Source organism: Pelophylax lessonae (genome assembly GCF_965119305.1).
Source record: "Pelophylax lessonae genome assembly, chromosome: 2".
NCBI lineage: Eukaryota > Metazoa > Chordata > Amphibia > Anura > Ranidae > Pelophylax > Pelophylax lessonae.
This window is the reverse complement of record NC_138769.1, coordinates 137,806,217-137,832,658: the sequence shown is the minus strand read 5'-3', so window position 1 is coordinate 137,832,658 and position 26,442 is coordinate 137,806,217. Positions and strand designations below refer to the sequence as shown.

General features: G+C 41.2%; 1 protein-coding gene across 2 annotated transcripts in view; it reads right to left on the bottom strand.

Annotated features, from left to right (window-relative positions):
* Positions 1 to 26,442, bottom strand: part of PITPNM3 (PITPNM family member 3) — a 1,035,839-nt gene that overhangs the window by 201,472 nt on the left and 807,925 nt on the right. For both annotated transcript variants that reach the window (XR_014224928.1, XM_082245801.1), the window contains exons 11-12: positions 8,031 to 8,225; positions 5,978 to 6,126 (exon numbers count right to left, since the gene is read on the bottom strand). Coding sequence is in view for 1 of the 2 variants with exons in the window: in XM_082245801.1 (XP_082101927.1) it covers positions 5,978 to 6,126; positions 8,031 to 8,225 (344 nt within the window). In the remaining variant the exon portion in view is untranslated. The remainder of the gene's footprint in view (positions 1 to 5,977; positions 6,127 to 8,030; positions 8,226 to 26,442) is intronic.

Below are 26,442 nucleotides of genomic sequence, written 5' to 3'. Positions count from 1 at the left end.
ACAACAATAAAAACCTAGCAGGTGTTCTAATCCACCTCCTCTCTATCTAAAACTATGAAAAAGTTTTCCCTTTAGTTATAGTTAAAGTGATTGTAAAGTCTCATTTTTTTTTTTTTTAATAACAAATATGTTATACTTACCTGCTCTATTCAGTGGTTTTGCACAGAGCAGCCCGGATCCTCCTCTTCTCTAGTCCCTTTTCAGCTCTCCTGGCCCCTCCCTCCTTTTGAGTGCCCCTACAGCAAGAAGCTTGCTATGGGGGCACCCGAGTTAAGTCACAGCTCCCTGTGTCAATTCAGACATGAAGCTGTGACCCGGCCCTGTTCCCTCTCTTAGCTGTTTCAGCTAATGAGGGGAGTCCCAGGCAGCTTAGACACTCCTGCAACATCGCTGGACAAAGATGGGCTCAGGTAAGAATGAGGGGGGCTGCTGCACACATAAGGTATTTTTTTCTGTTAATGCATAGAATGAATTAGGATAAAAAAAAAAACATTCTGCCTTTACAAACCCTTTAACCACTTTACCACCAGAGGATTTTCCTGCTAAAAGACCAGGGGTTTTTTTGCGATTTTTTACTGCGTGACTTTAACGGACAATTGCGCGGTCGTGCGACGCTGTACCTAAACGAATTTCACGTCCTTTTTTTTCCCACAAACAGAGCTTTCTTTTGGTGGTATTTGATCACCTGTGCGATTTTTTGATCATGCGCTATAAACAAAAAAAGAGCGTAATTTTTGCAAAAATAACAATATTTTTCACTTTTTTTTATATGAAATTCCCCCCCAAAAAAATGTAAAAATCAAAATTTTTTAACATTTTCGGCCAATTTGTTTTACGCTACCTATGTTTGGTAAAAAAAATCGCAAAAAGCGTATTTTGATTGGTTTGCGCAAAAGTTATCGCGTTTACTAACAAAGGGAAAGATTTTTGTCATTTTTGGTGTTTTTTTTTTTTAACGAGTAATGGCGGCGATCTGCGATTTTTTTTGCGGTACTGCGACATTGCGGCGGACAGATCGGACCCTTGACTGACATTTTTGACACTTTTGGGGGTACCAGTGACATTACTGCAGTAATCAGTGCTATATATATGCACTGTTACTGCAAAAATGACACTGGCAGGGGAGGGGTTAACTGTATTGGACAGGGAGGGGTTAAGTGTGTCCTAGGGGCGTGCTTCTAACTGTAGTGGGACATTGCTATTGGTGTAAAAACAAAGATCAACGGTTCTACATAGTAGAACCGTCTGATCTTCATTTTTACACAGGGAGAACTGACAGGCGGCTTGTTTACATAAGCCGCTCTGTCTTTCTCCCGCTGTACCGGCAATCGTAGTGTGACCGGCGGACATCGGGTCCGCCAGTCACACTCCCGCACTCCTCCGTGAACGAGCCTCGGCGGGCGCGCGCTCGTCCGCTATTGGCTCTAGAAGGAGTGACAGGCGAGCGACGTAGACCTACGTCACTCTGCCTGGCCGGGGCCGACTGCCGCAGTAAATATACTGTGAGCAGTCGGCAAGTGGTTAAGTAAGTCAACCAATGATTTCCATATTAGTTTATATGCAATACTTACAAAACTGCAAGGTCCACCCTAAATGCTCTCTAATAACATATAACCTACCACTGTGCCTCAGAACTAAAGGTCAGATGATTATAGAGTAATTCAAAACTGAAAATTAGTTTAGGTGAATCAACAGACTCTTACTAAGAGTGGACTGGATATCTGGGAACCCCTGCAGCCGGACAGAGATTTGTTTACTGATGTCCAAACCGGAAGTGATGTTTCGAAGCTTTGAGAGGAATAGCTAAGACACAGGGATTGTCTTATTTGACCCACCTCAACCACGATCTGCCAGCGGCATCTGTTGATTCATCTGCCAGTATATTATTCATGAAATGTGAGTTTCATTTATTTGAATAAAAGTTTAAAAGGTTTCTACGGTATCACGATATGGATATCTTCTGTTTTTCCTTATATCTGTGTTACACCATTATGGAGTGCCATTAGTGGGTGGATATCGCTTGGTATCACCAGTAAACCTTTAAGAGGTTTTCCTGTCTTTTGTGGCTGGATATGCAATTATTTGGCATGTATCTGGAGAGCTAATAACCAAGAGGGAGCAGTGACACACATTCACATGGTGTGGTGAAAAGCTAACTTCAGAAGTGTCTCCTATATGAACTTTTACATTTTTTAATATTTTCTTTTTTCTAATATAGACTTTTTTTCTATCAAGATATTAATCATGTAATCACTTTTCTCATGGGTGATCTTTGTTATGCAACAATGTTTACTACTATTAATTGTGTTTCAAGGACATGTTTTTATTATATGCAATACTGTTGAGAGAACTGATCCAAAGGGCAGAGACTACTCAAAATTGGCTATTATATTTTTACATTCCTTAAATACAGAATGCCTGGACCATTATGTATTTACCACATGCATTTAATTATTTATTTCCTTTTGTTAATTGGCTTCAAGCCCTTTTCATGTGGTATTTACTAACAGTTTTAAGCATTTTGCAGTAACTACCGCAAAACGGTATAGTGAATTGACAATTGCAGGATCGCATGCGATATTTAGGGAAAATGTGTCTGAACACTTACATACCACATGAAATCTGGTTCTGTGAATGGAGCCCCTAATTCTTTAACCATGGGATATCCAAAAGCAGTACAACTTAGGGTTGAGCAACCCAAACTCTACCAAGCTAATGTGTCAGCAGGTCAAGGAAGGGCTTGATAGAACCAAAATCACCTTCTACCTGAAATTGGTTAGACAATCTGAATAGTAGAAGCTGAAAGATAAACTCAGGGAGAGAAGAAGCCAGTGTCACAAACAACCTTGTCCCTAATGAACAAAAAATGCACCTTACTGGTGAATACTGCCAACTTAGAACTCAGAGCGTAAGAGCAGTGGGGGCAAAAAGGCAATTCCGCCAATAAGACCAGGCAGAGAAAAACTTCCAATCTAGTCCCTAGTCCAATTCTAGGGACAGTTCCAAATTCAGACCAAAAATCAGGCCCACAGAATCATAGGGAAACATTTGTATTCCCTGTACCAAGGCTCACACCAAGGAGTCAGGATGATGTGGCTCCCAAAGGGATATGCCATGCTAAGAATAGACCCTTATATGCCCCACACTGATTCAGACCAACTTGAGAGGTTAGGATCCATCCCATGGCATACAGCCTGTAAGTGATGTTGATTTCACACCAAACTAAGAAACTATACAGGAGTAAAAACAGACTTGATAAGAAGCTCCGAAAGTGTAGGTTAGAAAGCGATGACCCTGGGGAATCAGCAGAATATCTATTGTGAAGGCTAAGGTATCCCTAAGCCTGGAGACAATTTAGCGCAGTTTCTGGCCAAACCTGGAAACTAGAAGGGTCCCATAGGGTGTCCCCCAATCACAACAGAGGTCTTAAACTCCTCAGAGTGGGGATCAGTCTGCAGGGACCGAATGTGGACCACGGAGGAAGTACGATTGCCACGTTTTCCACAAACAGAGTGGTCAGGGAATTCCTTCCCAGGTCAGAGGCAGATCCACTTCTTTATTATTAGCAGTTCGTCCAATTTTTCCCTTATGGTTGATGTAAGCCATCACGATGGCAAAGTGCAGAAGTCCTTGGTACAACAGGGGCAAAGAGAAATAATTAACAAGGGGTACTTACAAACCATGCAGAGCAAGAAGGTAAATGTGTGACAAAGAATCAAAGGCTGCCCTACAATAGCGACATAGTGAGACGTTATCAACAAAGACTACTCACAACCCACTGCAGAGCAGGAGAGGTAATGGCATGTGTGAACAAGCCACCATAAGCATAATAGTACAGAGTGAAACACTATCAAGCAAACATACTCACAGTCAGTGACATGTTAAGTGACTAAGTCACCATAGGACACTGTACAACAGTACATATAGAGGAATTACCCACAAAGTAACATGGGGAGTCTTGTATTGCATAAGAGAGCAATGGCCTTTCATGACTAGGGCACCACAGACAGCAGCATGATAAGTTACGCAGTGAGACCCCTAGACCCAGCTGTACATCTGCCAAGTACAGTGCGGAAGTTTCCTCAGATGTGACACCATCTATACAAGCTATTTATGGCTACTGGAGCCTAAACAGCATCCTCTGAAGCACACAGAATCAGTCCTCTGCACATGAGGAGTACAAATGGCATGCATATTCAGTCTCACATACAGCCCCTATTAGCCATAATTTACTCAACAGTAAAAATGGCATCAATATACAGAACACGTGTCTTAGCCAGTATATTTGCCTATGGCTGTGAAACAAAGTGTTGCAGCTAGCTTTCCCTTAGACCCCAGAGAATAAAAGCACAGCACACTGGGCCCAGGGAAGGACTGACTTTAACAGCTCCATCCAACCCCAAAGTAGTTCTGAGGGACAGCACTCGATCGCAGGCAAGCCACTTCCCTGGACCAAGTGCCAAGGTAAGCATCCACTCAGAATACAGTGCCCTAAGCAACATTACAAGCCAGCCCAGCATCTTCATCCAAGAGGTTACAGTTCTTAAAGCTCACCATCTGAAACAGTCCCTTGCTGACCTAAGGGGCCATCGTTGTTGACTCTTACATTCAGGAATGGTACAGTCTCATGCACTGATCAGCAAAATCTCCAGGAATAGTGTAACATGGCTGTGACTGCACAGAAAATAATAACAGGGATAAGTATTAAAGTGAGAGTGAGCAGAATGCCACAAGAGCTGGATGGTGGTGCAATAACAGATGTTAGAAGGTCCCTATGGAGACAGTAGCAGAAGTCATATTAGGCATAAGTGTATCAGACCTCCCAAACTGCAGGGGCCAGTTTCCAAAGAAGGCAAGACCTCCTCCCCCAACACTGGAGCAATTGATATGTCATACGCATTATACGACTAAGTGATGGGAGATTGTCAAAGTGTCTCCTGTCAATAATTGCAGTAAAATGTAGGTTACTGTCACATTTTTGCTTTGCAACTCCTGTGAGGTCCACTATTTGTAATGGGTTGGCTTGGGCTCTGTTTGCTACCCAACTGACTGTCAGAGACTGTAGTTGTATGTGTATGAGGAATTGAAACCCTTCTCAGACAACATCCTGCTTCTGTGTGCATCTATGTGCTTGAAGCTGAGTGACATACACATATAAATAGCCACCATGTAACTATGGTATGGATTAAATATTAAATCATGTTATGTACTAGAAAAAGACATGTAATGGGTCTCTACATCAGCCTCCTGTGCTGCGCAGCAGCACATTAAACTGGATTAGGATACTGCAAGTAAATACCAACTCTACTAAATTGCACAATGCTTTCTAACACTGAGAGCTTCCAGTCAGAATAGGAGAGAAGAGCTATGACCTCATTAGTGTGCTGATTCTTGTTCATTGTCAGTTCACAGGCTGGAGAATTTCTCATCAACAGTGTATTCTGCAGAGAGGTCTCTGGGTGTGCAAGACCTTGCCATATTGTATGGCAGAAATGTCTGGATCATAGGAAGACATACAAATCCTTTGGAAGTTGAAACAGTTTGCATATGTGTGTAGATATGCATCTAGCTTTTTGCCCGAAGTTCATCTTCTGGGTGTCAAATTAGTCACTTTGCACAATAGAGTTCTATCCTCTCCAGCCCTCCCTTATCACAGAAAAAATTAAAACCAGAACTTAACTAGCTTTTCAGATAAGCAATAGATACAGTTTAATAGTTCAATTCAACTAAAAGAGATTAATTTATTCTTTGTTGATTCAATTATATTTCATTTCTATTTGCATCACTTAGGTTTTGTTCAGAAATTACTTAAAATGTTTTTTCTCAATACCATGTTAAAAGTATAATTTAAAAAATGCCAAACAGGCATACTTAAAAAGATATTTCAAAAGTTAAACAGCACTTTATCTTGTCTGAAGATGTATTTCTACTAACAAAGTTTAAAACTATGTTCTGTTTTCAATAAATGCTGTTTTACCTGTCTCAAAATAAAGGCCACCACATCTGTTGACTCCCAGTAGCTGGCATGGAAAAGATGAGGCAATGCCACAGTTGGGAAGGCAGTGAGCACATCAGGACAATATAAAGCATAGTCAATACGCTTTGTTCCCCACCAGTTAGCTGTAACTATAACCATAAAAGACAAAAACAAAATGATTCAAATTGTTGGAAACTGTTCATCCCTGCTGATATCTGTTTAAACAAAGAACAATAACACATTGAGAAAATTTAAATGATATTTCAATTTGTGGTTCAAAAAGCAAATTTCTCCTGCAAAACTCTCATTTGAACCTTGGGTGGGTTGGCTCTATTCTAAATTAAACTATGGAAGATGAAATAATTTTGACCAAACGTTTCTGTATTTAGGCCCCTTTCACACTTGTATGACTCCAAAGTTGCGCCAACTTTGGAGTGACACTTTGACGCAACTTGACGCAACTTTGAATAGGTGCAACGTGGATACGACTTTGGCTTTGACCATTTTTAATGGACAACTATTGCACACAAGTTGCATTGTATAACATTCTGGTATGACTTTCAAGCAACTTCTGAGGGTAACATTGAAGTCTATGGCACTCAAGTTGCATTAAAGTCGGACCAAAGTAGTGCATGAACTACTTTGAAGTTTCTGCAACTTTAACCACTTCAATACAGGGCACTTTCCTCCCTTCCTGCCCAGGCCAATTTTCCCCTTTTAGCGCTGTTGCATTTTGAATGACAATTGCGCGGTCATGCAACACTGTACCTACACCAAATGTATGTCATTTTCCCCCCACAAATAGAGCTTTCTTTTGGTGGTATTTGATCACCTCTGGGTTTTTTCCTTTTTGCTAAACAAATAAAAAAAGCCCGAAAAGTTTGAAAAAAAAAAAAGTTTTTTTGTTTATGTTATACAATTTTGTAAATAAATAAGTTTTTTTCCTGCACTGATGAGCACTGATGAGACTGCACTAAGGAGGCACTGATGGGGTGGCACTGATGGGGTGGCACTGATGGGGTGGCACTGATGGGGTGGCACTGATAGGCAGCACTGATATGCGGCACTGATATGTGGCACTGATAGGTAGCACAGATATGCAGCATTGGTGGGCACTGATAGGCGGCACTGCTAGGCACTGATAGGCGACATTGATGGGCACTGATAGGTGGCACTGACGGGCACTGATAGGTGGCACTGACAGGCACTAATGGGCACTGATAGGCGGCACTGATCGGCACTGACGGGCAGCACTGATGGGCACTAATGGGCACTGATAGGCGGCACTAGTGGGCAGTGATGGGTACTTGTGGGCAGCACTGATAGGGAGGGCACTGGCGGGCAGCACTGATGGGGAGGGCAATGGGGGGCTCCCTGAGCCCTGATTGCCATCCCTGGTGGCCATAGTGGGCATCCCTGCGGTCATAGTGGGTATCCCTGGTGGTTCTAGTGGCATCCCCTCCCCCCGAGGGTCTGCACTGGTAATCAATGATTTGATTACCAGTGCCGACCCCCCCCTGTCAGGGGAGCCGCCGATCGGCGTTCCTTTACTCGTGCCTGTCAGGCACGAACTAAGGAAAGCCGATCAACGGCTGTTCCTGTTTACTATGTGACCAGCCGTGATTGGACACGGCTGGTCACATGGTAAAGAGCTACGTCAGTAGTCTCTTTACCGAGATCGGAGATGCAGGGTGTCAGGCTGACACCTCGCATCACCGATCGCCACTCTGCGCGCCCCTGCGGGGCGCGCAGAGCTGTATTATCCTGCCACCGTCATATGACGTCCGGTCAGGATAATAAAACCACATTCCCGCCGTCAATCTGTTATAGGGCGGGCGGGAAGTGGTTAAGTTGCGCATATATGAATAGGTATCATTGGAAAACACAGGGAACAACATGTCGTGCAACTCTGATGTCCAAAGTTGCATGACAAGTTGCACAAGTGGGAAAGGGGCCTTAGACTGTTCCCATTTAACCAATTGTGTGAGCAGCATCATAAAACATAATCGTGTAGTTGGCTTTCCCTTAGAAATAGGTTTGAAGGTTGACTTACCGTTCGCAATCTTTGCTGATGGCAGGCTTTCTGAAGAACTAGACATCTCACTGTTCATGCTCACTAGGTTGGATCTTTTATCTTTTACCTGGGTGGGTGTGGATACATCGGATAATGCAGGAGTCTCTGTAGAGGGGGAATTGTTGCTTGTGGAATTTTCAACAAATTCTGCACTACATGCTTGAATGGCATCCACTGGGGAAAAAAAGGGAAAGCATAAAGTACTCTGCAGTCACCCTTTACCAATAACAAGCAGTAGCAACATGAATGAACATTTTTATTCAGAGTGTATTACATAATTTAGCTTAAACAGTTGTTGAAGAGAGAGCTCACCTTTGTGCCCTTACATAATCTTAATTTAGGCAGTACTGTGACTTAGTGATAGAAATGTTGTTTTGAAAAGCTGATGTTCTGGGTTTAATGCAGACAACGAATACAAATTTTGTATTTACCATATAATGTAATGGGTGATATTACAGTTAAAATACAATTCAATACAAGAGGGTTAGGGGAGCCCTGATCATGAGAACTTACAATCTAATAGCAGCATTCCTTCTAAAGCTCTTGTTTAAACAGCCATATTCTATTTAATGTGTAGGGGCAATACAATTACCAAAACCTAAGTGCATAACCGTACATTTTCAGCAAGTGTATTTGTAGGTAGATATAAAAGTTTTCCATTGAATAATTATGTATTAATTTTGTACCCTCCTGTATTATAGCATGGAGATAAAAGAGACGTTCGATTACATTAAACATCTAACACATGGAAATTGGTGTTTGAAAGAGAGCAAGTGAGAGAGAGAGAGTCCAGAAATGGTCTTATTAGTGAGCTACTGCTCCTTTACCATCCAATCACAGTTGTGACCAAGCTTGACTGCAGTAGAAAAAAGTAAGTGGTCAGAATATGGGCTACTGGAAGGTGTTTTGGATTGAAAATTCTGGATTGAATTTATGAAAAAAAACCCAAACAAAAAAAATATCAACATTTTAACCAGGGCTGGAGATGCTAGTAAAATTGCATTGGTGGACAATGTATTATCCCAGTCTATATTCTTGCTACCCACATTTCAATCGTATGAAGCTCTAAAAGCCTTATTGATCATCAATCCGTTTGAAGTGTCTTATTACATACATCAAGATTTTGTACAGCTCAAACTTTACAAAACTGAGAACCCTATGAATCCATTTAAAGGATTCTTAGTGCTCAGTCATTTTTTACCAATAACTGTGCTTCAGCTAATAGTAGCTCCCAATCCTTTGTACCAAAATGGAAGGAATAACTAGAGTCCAGTGTATCCTGTGAGCTGAGAACTGGCAAGATATGTAGAATGCAACCCTCTGTTCTGTTAATCCAGTGGTATTGGAATCTATACATGATTACAGCAATGGTACTATGAAAAAAAGTACGGTATGACAGGAGTCAGATACCAACCAGAAAAACTAACTTTATTGGCTCAAGATGGGAGACCAAACAAAAATATAAAACATAATAAATATACTTTTAAACAATAAAATAAGATTTAAGAACATAGGTGTAGACGCCCCCAAAGTATCATATGTACTCTACTTAGGGTACCGGAAGTCTATCCACATATAATAGGTCTAATAGAGTAGCTAGTTGCAAAGACTGAATGCTTCTGGTAGCCAGGTCTGCCAGGTCAACATTTCACCAATTCTCGGCTTCTTCAGGACCCGATATGGCATAGCAGAGCAGCAATCTCTGTGGTGGATCATAAAACGTAAACTAGCATAACCTGGGGGGCGGGCACAGGGGCACCAGAGCCCACCCCCATGGTGGAATCCCACCAAGGCAGCAGAGGACTGAATTAATATAGCACCATAGAATGAGAAGATACCAGCAGACCATAGGATAGTTGGTATATAATGATATCAAGGTATCCAAATGCTGAGATTGGTATTTAGGGTCAGCAAACTTGTCACTAATTAGATGAAAAAAGTCCATGTATTAATGTCAAGGGGCCAAGAGACATATATATGCCAGTAACTGCCAATAAATGCCAACATTGCGGCCTTGCAGGTAGTGTTGGCAGTTCACTAATTTTAGTTATGTAAGTAGTGTTTATACTTACCTCTTGTAACAAACTCAGTGAAAGTTTCAATAAAATTATTAAACCATAAAATCCGGCTGTTCAAAATGACGAATCTTTCGGCAGGTCAGACAGGTTACGCATTGCATTTAAACTATGCAATTAGCTGTTAAAATTTAATTTAATATTTCTAAATAAACCTTTTAAAAATGTATTTGAAACAAGTACAGCGTTTTTCAGATAGAGCACACAGATCAGTATTTTTTAATTACCATAATTATAACAATTTTATTTAAATTTCCATTTCTTTACAACTACCCACTACACTTTACACCTACAATTAGAATGATAAATATATTATTTACAATACAGTTGTTTTAAAGAGAAAGTATAAGTTAGGTAACCTGTACTTATTTCCGCTGCAGCATTTTCACCTGAACAAAAAATTTTAATGTTTGACCACTGGAGAATGCACACATCTACAGGATTGCTATCTACCGTATATACTCGAGTATAAGCCGACCCGAATATAAGCCGAGACCCCTAATTTTACCACAAAAAAGTGGGAAAACTTATTGACTCGAGTATAAGCCTAGGGTGGGAAATGCAGCAGCTACTGGACCCAACTGGACCACCACAAGACACAAAACAGGGGCTGCGGGCATTGTACAGGAGATGGCGCAGGTCATAGTACAGGCATTGCACAGGTCATGGTAAGGGCATGGCACAGGTCAGGGCACAGGTGATGGTACAGACATGGCACAGGTGATGGTATAGGCATTGAACAGGTCATGGTACAGGCATGTCACAGGTCATGGTACAGGCATGGCACAGGTCATGGTACAGGCATGGCACAGGTCATGGTACAGGCATGGCACAGGTGATGGTATAGGCATAGCACAGGTGATGGTATAGGCATGGCACAGTATGTACAGGCATGGCACAGTAGGTATAGGCATGGCACAATAGGTATAGGTATGTCACAGTAAGTTCAGGCATGGCACAGTATGTACAGGCATGGCACAGGAGATGCAGTGCTGTGGGCATGGTAAAGGAGGATGTCCTGTACCATGCCCGCAGCACTGCATGAGGAAATGCAGGGGCTGCGGAGGAGTCTCACTTACCTGTCGGTGAGGCGCTGTCTTTGATCTAAAAATCGCGGCACCGCCAATACGTCACCGCAAATGCGTCGCCAATTCTCAGGAAAGGTCAAACACGTTCGGCTATTCCGGGGCACTATAGCCAGTGACTCGAGTATAAGCCAAGGGGTGCATTTTCAGCATGAAAAAACGTGCTGAAAAACTCGGCTTATACTCGAGTATATACGGTAATTTCCTGCCAAATGAATTAATGTTGATAACAACCATTCCTATGGTCACCACTGCTAACCTTTGAGTATGCCCTCTTTAACTACCAATTGTCTTCAGGCTTTTATCCAGGTCTTTACCCATGTACAAACATTCTCCAAAGTCCTTGCAACATGGTCCACTGGACCAAGCTATTAAAAAGAACATTATCAAATGCTTTTTCATCCAAGTTGAAAATTAAAGCTGATTTAGACATGACTGATCTTTGATACACCCATGCCAGTTCACTGCTGTTAGATTGTTCTAATCTATATATTTTTGTATTTCTCTTTAAAATGTTTTCAAATAATTACAACCAACAGAAGGCAGGCTTCTATTATTATCCATGTCTACCTTTTTACTCTTCTAAAATCATGACTCTTTCAAACTTTTTGACGGGACAATTTAAGAAAAAATATATGGTTTTAGGTTTTATTAATTGCTAAACTTATCTTATGGCACACATTGATGAATAAGTAGAACTCAAATTTTATTTTACTTACTTGTGTTAAGGCATAAATGCACCTTTTCTTGTGTTACGCAAGTAACATTGAATGGGGAACATGGAGTATCTTCTCCACCATATTATTTAGCATTGACAACTCTTGTTTTGACAAATGAAAAATATGAATTTAGGAGTTCATCTTTTTATTTGTCCTCTAAAATTGTATTTCCAGTTATCTTTTACAGAACTCATATCATTAGACATATTTTTTCTTTGAAATAATATACTTTGGAAAAATGTTTGTGGGCATGTTTAGCTATTGATTTTATTCTACAAAGCACGCTTCAAAATTAATTGGCTAATACGTGTTTCTCCTGTTTCTTTTTTGCCTCTTCATATACATTTTCTTCAAATCTTAAGGGGTTGGTGTTGTCCACAAATGTCTATACAATTAGAAAGTTAATTTTCCCAGTAGTTAACATATGGAAGTAGGAGCTGAGATATTAGAAAGGTTCAGAATCATTACATTGATGCTTTAGCACAGTGTTTTTGGAGATAAGAAATGGATTAAACCCTTATTGCTCACTGAAGGATTGACACTAAAACTACCGTTCAAATATTTTGCCTAATTATGAAAAGGACTTTAACTTGTTATAACTTTTTTTCTCATGTGTTAAATTAGTAGCCCGCTAAATTTGATATTATGGTTGCAATTGTGTGTCTCTTGTATTACACATTCAGTAAAAGTCTTTAGAGTATCTAATTTTTCCTATTTTAGATAATAAAATGAGGGCACATAAGAAAACATCAATTAGACCCACCTGAGTTCTCAGACTTTCTATTTGTATGGTATTTTTGAATGATATCCTTAAAAATGTTACAAAGAAAAAGAAAGGCAAAACAACTCTAAGTCCCTTTGCACTGTCACCTCCAATTTTAATGGTGCCAACAAAGCTCTAGAGCCTCTCTGTCTTCCCATCGTCCCAACTTCCACCTTCACTTTTTATCCCTGTGCTCCTCCTATCTTCCTCTCTCTCTGTACCCTCATACTTCCTTCCTCGTCTTCATGCAATAACACATAAAAGTGTTTTATGTATATACCCTATATTACCAAAAGTATTGTGACGCCTGCCTTTGCACCTCACATGAACTTTAATGGTATCCCAGTGTTAGTCTGTAGGATTCAATATTGAGTTGGCACACCCTTTGCAGCTATAACAGCTTCAGGTACCATCTAGTATGCAATTTCACCACTCCTTAAGAGACATGGGGCATGTGCATTTGCAGCTATAACAGCTTCAACTCTTCTGGGAAGGCTGTCCACAAGGTTTAAGAGTGTTTCTATGGGAATGTTTGACCATTCTTCCAGAAGTGCATTTGTGAGGTCAGGCACTGATGTTGGATGAGAAGGCCTGGCTCGCAGTCTCAGCTCTAATTCATCCCAAAGGTGTTCTGTCTGTTGAGGTCAGGACTCTGCAGGCCAGTCAGGTTCCTCCACCCCAAACTCGCTCATCCATGTGTAGCAGGGTTTCCAGGCATTGGGCCTAATGTGGGTCTGCCATGGTTACCGGTGACACCTTCAGCCCATTTAAGTGTGAGATTTGAGTCAAAGACCACTCCGGCATCTTTGGTTTGTTTTATTTATTTGATATTAGGGATGGGAGAATGGAATGAGTGGGATACTTCTCTGGCTCAATTAGGTACAAATGGGACACTTTGGAGAAAAATGCCTTTCAGCTCTGTCTTGACGCCAAACAATGCTTGCTGGCGCTTGAAAAACACTGACTTGCTGCACTGTACTTGAACTTGACTTCTGACACTCTGGTTAGCTCAAAAGTCCTGGACTGTACTGAGAACTGACTCCTAACGCTCTGGTTAGCTCAAAAGTCCTGAACACTGCTCCCTCCGGTCCTTCCTGACTGAGGTAGCCTCTGTATACTGCTTCTGCTGCTGCAACTCTCAACACTGTACACTGCACACTGCACGCTGTACACTTTAACACTTTAGGGCCCAACCGCTGACGCCCCCTTTTTACTTCAGGGTCCTCTCACTAGGCACCCCCTCTACACTTCAGGGTCCTCTCACTAGGCCCCCCCTCTACACTTAAGGGTCCTCTCACTAGACACCCCCTCTACACTTCAGGGTCCACACTGGCACCCCCTTTACACTTGCTCCTGCATCGGCTAGCTAGCTCCTGGATCCCTCTGACCTTCATCGGAGTGGTCCCCTCTCTCTAGGCAGACCCCCAGGGGCAGTTTGCAGTACTCACGAACTGGGAATGCTTTCCTGTAACTTGACCCCTCTCTGCTCCGCTGGTCCTCGGCACACTGGATCCTCTTTGCAGCTCAGCTCAGCCCTCTGTCCCCTCAGGCAAGCCGCCTGGGACACCCGATTCCTCTGACAGCAGGAGCGACAGCGGTGCTCTCCCTACTGGGACTCTGCTTCCCGCCAAAGATGCTGCGTCATGTGCTCCCCTCAAACTTATACCCACTCCCAGAACGCTGTGCACCAGAATCTGCCTTTCTGGGGTAGATACACCCATGATTGTGCCATTGGCTGGGTTTCCTCCACTGCACAATGAGAACCCTCTCATGGAGCACAGTGGGGAGACTCCCCAATCTCAACAGCCACACCTGGGAGACATGACAGCCCAGCTGAAAATCATGGCCCTGCTGATAAGCAGACAAGGCCCACTATACTTTACCTAGCACCTACCTTGTAGGGTGCTACATGTGTTTATGGACCTTGCTTTGTGCACTGGTATAAATCATTTGGTGGAGGGGGATTTTGGTATGGGGTTGTTTTTCAAGGGTTGGGCTTGGCCCCTTAGTTCCAGTAAAGGGAACTCTTAAGGTGTCAGCATACCAAGACATTTTGGACAATTTTATGGTCCTTACTTTGTGGGAATAGTTTAGGGATTTATGGGGAGGTGCCTGCGCTCAGGAAATAAATAGATATCTATAAATAACTATAAATAAATAAAGCTGCTGCTGATAAAAAAAGGAGGACCTTTCTCATGTATTATATTAAAAAGTATCAGCGCTGCTATGTGATTAAATTAAATATATATATATCATACTATAAATATGTGCAAAAATACTGTGTTAAAATATGTACAAACATTAAATAAATATATAACAAATATACATAAACCACATATATATGAGAAAATATATTATAAAGTGCTAAGTTCAACCTCATGAACATACATGTATAATTATTACATATATGAATAAATACAGGTGATAAAAATAATTCTTTATCACCTGTATTTATTTATATATGTAATAATTATACATGTGTGTTCACGAGGTTGAACTTAGCACTTTATAATATATTTACTCATATATATGTGGTTTATTTATATTGGTTATATATTTATTTAATGTTTGTACATATTTATAGTATGAGATATATATATTTAATTTAATCACATAGCAGCGCTGATACTTTTTAATATAATAGTTTAGGGATGGCCTCTTCCTGTTCCAACATGGCTGCGCACCAGTGCACAAAGCAAGGTCCATAAAGAAATGGATGATGGAGTTTGGGCAGAGTCCTGACCTCAACCCAATAGAACACCTTTGGGATGAATTAGAGTGGAGACTCCGAGCCAGGCTTTCTCGCCAACATCAGTGCCTGACCTCACAAATGCTCTTCTGGAAGAATGGTCAAACATTCCCATAGACACACTCCTAAACCTTGTGGATAGCCTTCCAAGAAGAGTTGAAGTTGGTATAGCTGCAAAAGGTGGGCCATCAAAGTTCATGCGTGTGTAAAGGCAGGCGTCCCAATACTTTTGGAAATATAGTATGTATATGTATATATATATATATATATATATATATATATATATATATATATATATTCATTGGATAAATTAAGTAACAGTGTCACAGCTTGAAAAATAACTAATAACAGAATGGACTTTAGTCTAAATGTTCCTACCCCTGTCCGTTTCCTCTGTTTGAAGGTGCTGATGTGTACTGAAACTTTGTTGTTGTATTTATAAAAATTGTACTTTGAGCCTATCAGGGTTCTGTGCTTTGATGACTATTAAAGCCAGAACTTGTTCAGCAGGGTAACCATTTTCTCCACTGAAATATTATTAAATGCAACTTAATCAAACCAACGAATAATGCATGCAATAGTCAGAATAGTGCCTTTATACAATCTTTTTTCTAGATAAAGGTTCACACAAATAATAAAATAATTATTTGTAAGGTTAATTTCCATTATATGATGCACTACGCACTAAATATCCCAGTATTAACACCCACACGTAAATAGCCTAGTCCCTCAGTCCCGGTTCACACTTGTGCGATGCGGGAAGGCTGCGAATTTGCAGCCTGTTCCCGCATCGCAAACGCACATCTGGCAGTTCACACTGCCATATGCGATACGCAGGGGGTGTCAATTAAATGTTAACAACACCCCCAGTTTAAACGCATATCGCAGTGCGATCTGACAGTTCGCACAGGATCGGATCGCACAAGTGTGAACCACTGTGCGATCCAATCCTGATGCGGCTGGAAAAAAGGGTCCTGTGCGTCTTTTGTGCGGGTGCAGTGCGAATTTCAGCCATACAAAGTGTATGGCTGAATTCGCATCCGCACATCCGATCGCATGTAATGAAGGAGCAGTGCGCTCCGATATTACATGCGATCGCCGCACTCGCAAGAGTGTGAACCGGCCCTGAGAGTCCTTATGTCATACTAACCAGGAAAGCTTACCACAGTCCTTAAATAATATAAAAGGAAAAAGCACATTTAAAAAAAAAATTCATATCTGAAGAAACTAGGTTGTTTAGGTTGAAGAGCTAAACACCAGTTGCATGGCTCACATGCCTGTAGGGCCAGGGACTATTCATAGGATTCAGATATATTGGGCAGACTAGATGGGCCAAATGGTTCTTATCTGCCGACACATTCTATGTTTCTATGTTTCTATGTTTCTGTCACATAGAATCATTTTCCGTCATCCAGACCTAACAGGAGAGAACAGAGGACACAACTGAATGACATAACAAATAGACTGTTGAGTGGTTTTGTGATAATAAAAAATAGAGGTTTATTCAAAGTACAATGTACTGACATTGTCATGTATTACGGGCAACTAACTTTGTCATACATTAGCCCAAGTCACAGATAAGAGGATCTTTTATACACTGCTTCTAAAGACATTGGCACAAATGGAATTTCAATTTAAATGACTTGCTCATGCATGTATGAACATGTCTTTTGGGAGAAATAGAGTGATAGTTCTTTATAGCACTAACCACAGCATCAGATTTCTGATTGCTATACCTTTCGTTCCCTAAAGCAATTTGTGCTGTACTGCAGAACATCAGGCGGTCCAGCCACCTTCAGAACTAAACTGAAATTCACTGGAGCTCTTTTTGGTGTCTTGACTTATAACACAGAGACAATTGAGTACTGTCCGTGATACTTTTTTTATTTGCACTAACACACAATTTTTCAGGACAAGCTTTCAGGGTATGGTACCTTCATTAAAGCAGTAAAAAAGTGTTTTTTTTTTTCCAATAAAATTGCGTTTGAAAATTGCTGCGCAAATACTATGTAAAAAAAAAAAAATTGCAACACCCACCATTTTATTCTGAAGGACCTCTGCTTTATTTTTTCATGTAAACGAAAAGTGTCAGAAAAGGTTTGGTCTTCAATTGGTTAGACGGGTGATGTGTGGCATAAGCTTCTAGTATTGGGCATAAAATGCCAGGACAGTTCAAACACCCCCCAAATAACCACTTTTTGGAAAGCAGACACCCCAAGCTATTTGCTGAGAGGCATGTTCAGTCCATTAAATATTTTATGTTTTGCCACGTAAAGGGGTAAAGTTGAACTTAATCAGAGACACAAGACCTCAGATCTCAAACTACACCATAACCCTGATATTTTTTTTACTGGGCGGGCGGTCCTCTTTTACATAAAAGTGGTCCCAGCAGCGGATTAACCACGGGATCACTTTTATGGGTGGCGGAAGAGGTGCCCCCTCCCGCCACTTCCCGGTCATTTGCGCTGCTGCCGAGCCGTCTGTAGCGGGGAAAACTATCCGGTCCTTTCCCCTCCTAGGCAGGAAGCTGGCCCCCACTCAACATTTTTTTTTTCTTTTTAGTGTAGTTTGAGATCTGAGGTCTTTTTGAGGTCTTGTGTCTCTGATTAAGTTCAACTTTACCCCTGCTTTTTTTTTCATTAATGTAGTATAATTCACATTTCCAGGGGCTCTCACACTCATGGAGTTTGGGTGATTTATCTCCACTCTTTTTCTCTTCTTTCCCTATCAGATACAGGGGAACTGTGGCCTGTGAGGTGAGGGTGGGTTCACGTGCTTTCTTTTCTCCTTCCTCTTGCTTGATGGCGGTACCCTTTGACAAATTTCTATTAGCCCTGCTTTCATTGTGAGGATAGTCTCGTGGAACGTCAACGGGCTTCGGTCACAAGCGGATGAAAATCCTCCGTCACCTAAAACGCCTGCGGACGGATGTGCACTTGCCATAAGCTATTCGGTTGGTTGACAGGGACCAGGAAGGTCGCAAACTAACAATCCATTTAACAATCGCGTCAAAGGTTCTAGCCATTTCTAACATTTACGCCGTCAACTCCCCAGGCACTGCTTTTTTCCAGGACCTCTCCTCTTGGGTGCTACGCTTGTCAGAACCTCTCCACTTACTGGGAAGGAACTTCAATAGTGTAATGAATGCCCATGAGGACAAATCACCTCCACGTAGATAATTTGGCGCACTTTTGTCCTCCGCCCATCTGACCACTACGTTGCTGGCCAGCACCATGTCCCTTCTACACATGTCCAATCTTTGGCAGATTACCCATCTGGCTAACTGGGAATTCACTTTCTAATCACCACCCCATGACACCCTATACCGCATAGACTATTTCTTTTGCTCATCCTCCTTAATCCCAGTTGTACAGGATTCCGAGATCTTAAGCCCCGTACACACGTACCGATCGTCGGCCAAACGATAGGCCGTCTTTTGTCCAGGGCTGTCGTGTCTGTTGAAAACTGCAAAAGACTGCACAAGAATTTTGTCGGCCAACAACAGCCGACTGCAGAAGTGATGTCATGTGAGGGTTAACTTTCCTTGTCGTTCTGGTGTTGGCCAGCAAAAATTTTAATGCCTGCACGACAGATTCTGTTCGGCTGAAAATGCGCTGTCGGCTGTCGGAAGCATCATACTAACAAGCCTACAATCGGCCGATCGGTCGTCGGCCAAATATTTACGGCCGACAATCGGTACGTGTGTACGGGGCTTTATAGAAAGAGCAATATCAGATCACAGCCCCATTGTGGTTGTCTTGGATGATTTTAAGACCCGTGACAAACCAAAAATATGTTCAGCCACTCTCACATAGAGACATCTGGATGTACGACCTACATACTGGAGCCCGCATCCGCACTCCAGCATGTACACTACACCCGTCGTGGTACAAGTGATATGATCCTTGATGGTATACTCTCTACCTGTACTCTTGGCTGTGAAGGTTTTCCTTTTCTTGATGTTAAATCTAGAATGACGGCAAGCCCTACATGTCTCTGTGAGAGTGGCTGAACATATTAAAAACATCAAGAAAGGAGACATAGTTCACAGTGTTTCCAGGCATTTTAGGGAGGTTCATGACAAAAACCCTGCATCTTTGCAATTTTGGGGGATGGAATTGGTTCATAAACACTGGAGAGGTGGCAATTTCATCCGCCAATTGAGCAAAAGGGAATTCTTTTGGATTTTTGAGACTAAGGTTCTGGCACCTAGGGGGTTAAACGTAGATTTCGACCTTAACTACTTTATTAGTGACAAATAATTTTTTGACTGGATTAATATTACCTGATGTTGACATTTCACATGTTTAATATATTTATATATATATTATATACATATATATATTTATATTTTTATTGTAATATTTTATATTTTTATTGATTTGCATATTGTAGATTTTAGAATTCTGGGGTATTATTTAATTCATTTTTAGGTCATTTTTATTTATTTATTTGCATGGGATTTTATGTGGTTTATGTACTGCCCCCTTGTGGATATTAACATGCTGTAATTGCTTTGTGCATGGGAGGATGTGATGTTTGACAGCGGGCTCTGCATTACTTGTCCCCACCACTGAGTCAGGAACAATTGGTTCCATCTGCTGGAAACTGCGGTATTTTTCGGTGGACTATGAGTGTTTGCCCTCCAGTTTCCTCTTCCTGTTTGTTGAGGGGGGCGGGCACTTCTTTATTTGAGATAGCCGATTGGTCAAGCAGGCTCTTATATACTGGCAGATGTACGCTGGATTCCACCGCTTGCTGAAGAAGTCGATAACTTTGAGCGCAGACGTAACGCGTACAGGGGGGCGGAGCCATGCTGCGGACGTCACACCCTTCCATGGAAACATTGCTGTATCGCACTTGTATACTACAGCATTTTGTGAGTACCCTGATTTTTAATTAAACTTCTGCCTGATCAAGTTATAGAGAGCACTAGATTTCTTTGCTTTGTTCCCCTTTTTTCATCTATTGCCCTGTGATATGGATGGATGAGCTGTGCTGATCCCGGACCCTCTTGCTCATACCTTGTTGCTGATAACTGATTACCCCTGTTAGGGGACTGCTTTGTCTGACCCTGGGTGGCACCTGGGTCAGACATTAAGGTGAGAGGCTTGCACTTCTGGTGGTGGATTTTCTCACAGTCACTGAGAAGTTTTGGTCTATTGAGTCTGACATCAATAGTAGGCAAATTAATGGAAACCCTATTAAAGGATAGGATTGTGGAACATCTTAAATCCCATGGATTCCAAGATGAAAAACAACATGGGTTTACTTCAGGGAGATCATGTCAAACAAATCTTATAGATTTTTTTGACTGGGTGACTAAAATAATAGACGGTGGAGGTGCAGTAGACATTGCATATCTAGATTTTAGTAAGGCTTTTGACACTGTCCCACATAGAAGACTTATCAATAAACTGCAGTCATTGAGCATGGACTCCCATATTGTTGAGTGGATTAGGCAGTGGCTGAGTGACAGACAACAGAGGGTTGTAGTCAATGGAGAACATTCAGAACAAGGTCATGTTACCAGTGGGGTACCTCAAGGATCTGTACTGGGACCAATTTTGTTTAATATCTTCATAAGTGATATTGCAAAAGGCCTCGATGGTAAGGTTTGTCTTTTTGCTGATGACACAAAGATATGTAACAGGGTTGATGTTCCTGGAGGGAAACGCCAAATGGAAAAGGATTTAGGAAACTAGAAGAATGGTCAGAACTCTGGCAACTGAAATTTAATGTGGATAAGTGCAAGATAATGCACCTGGGACGTAAAAACCCAAGGGCAGAATATAGAATATTTGACACAGTCCTGACCTCAGTATCTGAGGAAAGGGATTTAGGAGTAATTATTTCAGAAGACTTAAAGGTGGGAAGACAATGTAATAGAGCAGCACGAAATGCCAGCTGAATGCTTGGATGTATAGGGAGAGGTATAAGCAGTAGAAAGAGAGAAGTGCTTATGCCGCTGTACAGAACACTGGTGAGACCTCACTTGGAGTATTGTGCGCAGTACTGGAGGCCATATCTCCAGAAGGATATAGATACTCTATAGAGAGTTTAGAGAAGAGCTACTAAACTAGTACATGGATTGCAGGAAAAAACTTACCAGGAAAGGTTAAAGGACCTTAACATGTATAGCTTGGAAGAAAGAAGAGACAGAGGGGATATGATAGAAACTTTTAAATACATAAAGGGAATCAACTCGGTAAAGGAGGAGAGCATATTTAAAAGAAGAAAAACTACCACAAGAGGACACAGTTTTAAATTAGAGGGGCAAAGGTTTAAAAGTAATATGAGGAAGTATTACTTTACTTAGAGAGTAGTGGATGCATGGAATAACCTTCCTGCAGAAGTGGTAGCTGCAAATACAGTGAAGGAGTTTAAGCATGCATGGGATAGGCATAAGACTATCCTTCATATAAGATAGGGCCAGGGACTATTCATAGGATTCAGATATATTGGGCAGACTAGATGGGCCAAATGGTTCTTATCTGCCGACACATTCTATGTTTCTATGTTTCTATGGTCACCTTTGTGTTGGAGGAGTCCTTTATCTAGAGATCACAGCACTTTATATACACGTGGATTTTTATTTATGTTATTTCCGAAAGGACTTATTCAATATTCATGTCACGTATTTAATCACATGGACTTTTGTTGCAATATTTTGAGATTGAATACCTTTAATATTTTTCATATGCACTTTGTTTGATTTAGCGCAACACATATTATTTACCGTGACAAACCTTCCCGATGGCCGTTCCCTTCTTATCTATCAGACAATGAGGATTTTCGACACACAATCTACAAGACATGGAACAATTATGTTCTTACTAATACTGAGCATGCATCTGACCCCAATCTATTTTGGGAGGCAGGTAAGGCTGTCCTAAGAGGCAAAAATCATCTCATACACAACCCAATTTAAAAGCATTCATTAGTGCAATACTGTCAGGCAAGTAATGCTCTACGTAAAGCCCAAGTTGATTTAACCCACCACTGCTCTACAGAGAACATACAGGCCTTGTTAGCCGCTAAAAGCTGCTTTGACCTATGGGGAGATCAAACAGATTAAGACCTTCTTCCGGTCCCTTTAATTCCATAAATTTGCCAATAAGACTAGTAAACTTCTTGCCAATCTCTGCCAAGGGCCTTATACACCCACTCATTTCCTAGCATTGAGGGATGCTAAGAGGACCCTTACAACTTCAAAACCAGAAATAACATTCCTTGCTGATTGAATTTTATCAACAACTGTACTCTGAGGATCCTGTTGACTTGGACAAGACAAATTCTCTTCTTGCCTCCTTCAAACTGCCTACATTATCAGACTCCCAATTGGACGCACTAAACACCCCTATCTTAATGGCTGAAATTCTCTCATTAAACACTTACCAAATAACAAGGCACCTGATCCTGATGGGCAGTGATGGGTTATTCAAGGCTGTCCTGCAATTTTGATTGATGCAGCATAACCCAGTGTTTAACAATTTACCACCATATGTACTCTGGTGTAAGATCAAGAAAAAAGCCTACACTACAGAGTTCTTTAAATTTCCCATACCGTTCTGAGCCAATTTCTAACAAACAGTTTCCTCTAGTTTAACACTTTATTAAAATATATTAAGGGCAATGCAGTATGATACTGCAAAAAAGAAGCTTTTTTATTTTTTCTAGTGGTACAGTACAATGTCCTATAGCTTTTAGATATGCTGTGGCTGTTACTTCCACTGGCCTATTCAGGTCTATTACTGCACATTAAAAAAAAAAAAAAAAAGAATCAAGTGATGCAGCCAAAAATACCTTAAACAGCTATTTTTTCAAGTTATAATAAATCAGATTGAGGAGCTGCTAATGCTGTATTTAGGCCAAGCAATAATGTACTGTAAAATTAAAAAAATAAATCACACATGCAAACTATGTGAGGCCAGGATACAGTGTTGCAGTCCACGAGAATGGTACTTTGCTGTAAAACCACATACAGTTTAAAGGCATCTTCCAAGTATGTAATTAAAAGGTCTGGTGTTTTTCCTATGTCCCCCTCAAAGCTGCATAAGAAAAAGGACCCTTTCAAACTTTTTAAGTTTTTCTTCATTTATAAATATTCCACATGGCATGCACAGCTCCCCATACCTTTGTTTGACAATCCCTTGCCTTTTAGGCCCCTTTCACAAGGTGTGGATCCATTTTAAAGGACTCCGCTTGATCAGAGGGGATCGCTCTGTTGATCCCTGATGAGAAGGCGGGTGATAGGTCCGTCTCCACTCATTGTGCAGAGTCCCTATCGTCTCTATGAGATTGGATGAAAATGGACAGGCTGTTCGTTTTCATCCAATCTGACCCGCTGGACGAATGGCGAACGTATCGCCATACATCTGTTTTCAGCGGACCTTGTCAGATCGGATGCCAGGCGAGTGTCAGCAGACACATGTCCGCTGACATCTGCCTCCTCATAGAGGACAATGGGTGTCCCGATTGGGTCTGCCTGAAAAACGGACAAATCATGTAAAAGGGGCCTTATACTTAAAAATGGGCAGAATAGATTTCCAAGACTTACCACTTATAGGGTTTGGAAATAAAGTAAGCAATTTTCTGATTTTCTGATTGGTTGAACAAACTGCCACAGTGGAAAGTTATTTGTATGTTTAAATACCTATGCATATTAGTAAAGATAAGTACAATTTCAGAAAATGCAGTCTATCTCGTCCAAAGGGTCCCAGCCTGTTGCCTTTCCTCATTCACATGCATGAGGTAAGGCATAGAATAGCAGGTTTTGTAAAGCAATAAAGGACTCTAAACACTACCACGTCTAAGGCAGTTATAATAGACAGTGATTGTGCAACATTATACAACAAAAACTTTGCAAGACTTATTGTAGTCTGTATAATAGTCATTTTGTAAAGTAATGCAACAAAATCAGCATGTATTGTCTTTTGGTCAATAGAGTGCACTTAGTGTGTAATAACACAGAGGTACTCTGCGTGTAATCATTATACAGAAACTCTTTTACATTTATCACAACAGGAATCCTAGTAAAATTTAAACATTTTATCTAAACGATCTTGGTATAGTGTATGTAATATCACCGAAATGTAAGTATATTGAAATATACAGTATAAGCTTACTAAATTAAATATTGGATGTGAAAATATAATGACTGATAACAACCCATGATAATTCTGATAAGCTGGCATGGGCTCTTGTAATTTACTAATATTGTCACAGGGTGGGTTTTACATCTTGTAATCCATTTTAAAAATATTCTACCTACTGCTAGAAGTGCATCAACACTGTGAAGTGGAAAAGCTGCTGTGGACATACAGGTGCATCTTGTATCTTGCATTTGGTTTATTGGTCATGGTATCACTGTACTTGATTGGCTAGCAAACTCACCTGACCTAAACCCCATAAAGAATCAGTAGGTATTGTCAGGAGGAAGATGACAGACACTAGCCCCAACAATGCAGACAAGCTGAAAACTGCTATCAAAGCAAACTGGGCTTCCATAACACCTCAGCAGTGCCACAGGCTGATCGCCTCCATGCCATGCCGCATTGATGCAGTAATTCTTCATGCAAAAGGAGTCCCAACCAAGTATTGAGTGCATACTATACTGTACATGGACATACTATTCAGTGGATTTCCTGATGATGCCTATCTGGCGAAATGCATAGAGATCGGGTTGCTGCCTCTAGCTTCTGTGGATAACCATTGGACGTTACTTCCGGGAGCGGAGGAATTAACACTAGTTGAGGAGCTGCAGTCTGGCACGGGAGAGAGTGAGTTCCCGAAACATCCCACAGTGGCCTTAGGGCATTTAGGGCACAGCTGGTCCTGGTTGGGGCACTTTTTAATGTAAGGGCAACTACTGCAGAGTTGTTTTTTATCTGACGGGTTTTAATAAATGGTGTTGCACTATTATTTTGTTATTTGGCTTCCATTCCTATTGACATTGTATATCTGAGGGGAGGAAGCTGTCATATCTGCATTATTCACCATATTGGGAAGGCGTATCTTTGGCATAAAAAGATACATCTGCCATTTAACGTGATATGGTCCCTGGGGCCTAGGGGCTTTGGTGAGTGCAATATATTTTATGCATGTGGTGGAGCACTTTTTATTTGGAAAAAGCACGTATTTTGCACGAATATGGGTGCATGGATCTAGATACCATCACTATTTTTTTTCGTTTTTGGACTATTACTCTATATACTTGACTACTAATCACAAATGTAATCAGTCATACTGATATATATACTGTATTTGTGTTATAATATATTTTATATGTTTAGTATTCACATAGAATATCTCACAAAAGTGAGTACACCCCTCACATTTTTGTAAATATTTTATTATATCTTTTCATGTGACAACACTGAATAAATTACACTTTGCTACAATGTAAAGTAGTAAATGTACAGCTTGTATAACAGTTTAAATTTGCTGTCCCCCCAAAATAACTCAACACACAGCCATTAAAGTCTAAACCGCTGGCAACAAAATTGAGTACACCCCTAAGTCCAAATTGGGCCCAAAGTGTCAATATTTTGTGTAGCCACCATTATTTTCCAGCACTGCCTTAATCCTCTTGGGCATGGAGTTCACCAGAGCTTCACAGGTTGCCACTGGAGTGCTCTTCCACTCCTCCATGATAACATCACGAAGCTGGTGGATGTAAGAGACCTTTCCCTCCTCCATCTTCCATTTGAGGATGCCTCACAGATGCTCAATAGAGTTTAGGTCTGGAGATATGCTTGGCCAGTCCATCACCTTTACCCTCAGCTTCTTTAGCAAGGCAATGGTCGTCTTGGAGGTGTGTTTGGGGTCGCTATCATGTTGCAATACTGCCCTGCGACCCAGTCTCCAAAGGGAGGGGGTCATGCTATGCTTCAGTATGTCACAGTACATGTTGGCATTCATGGTTTCCTCAATAAACTGTAGCTCCACAGTGTCGGCAACACTCATGCAGCCCCAGAAAATGACACTCCCACCACCAT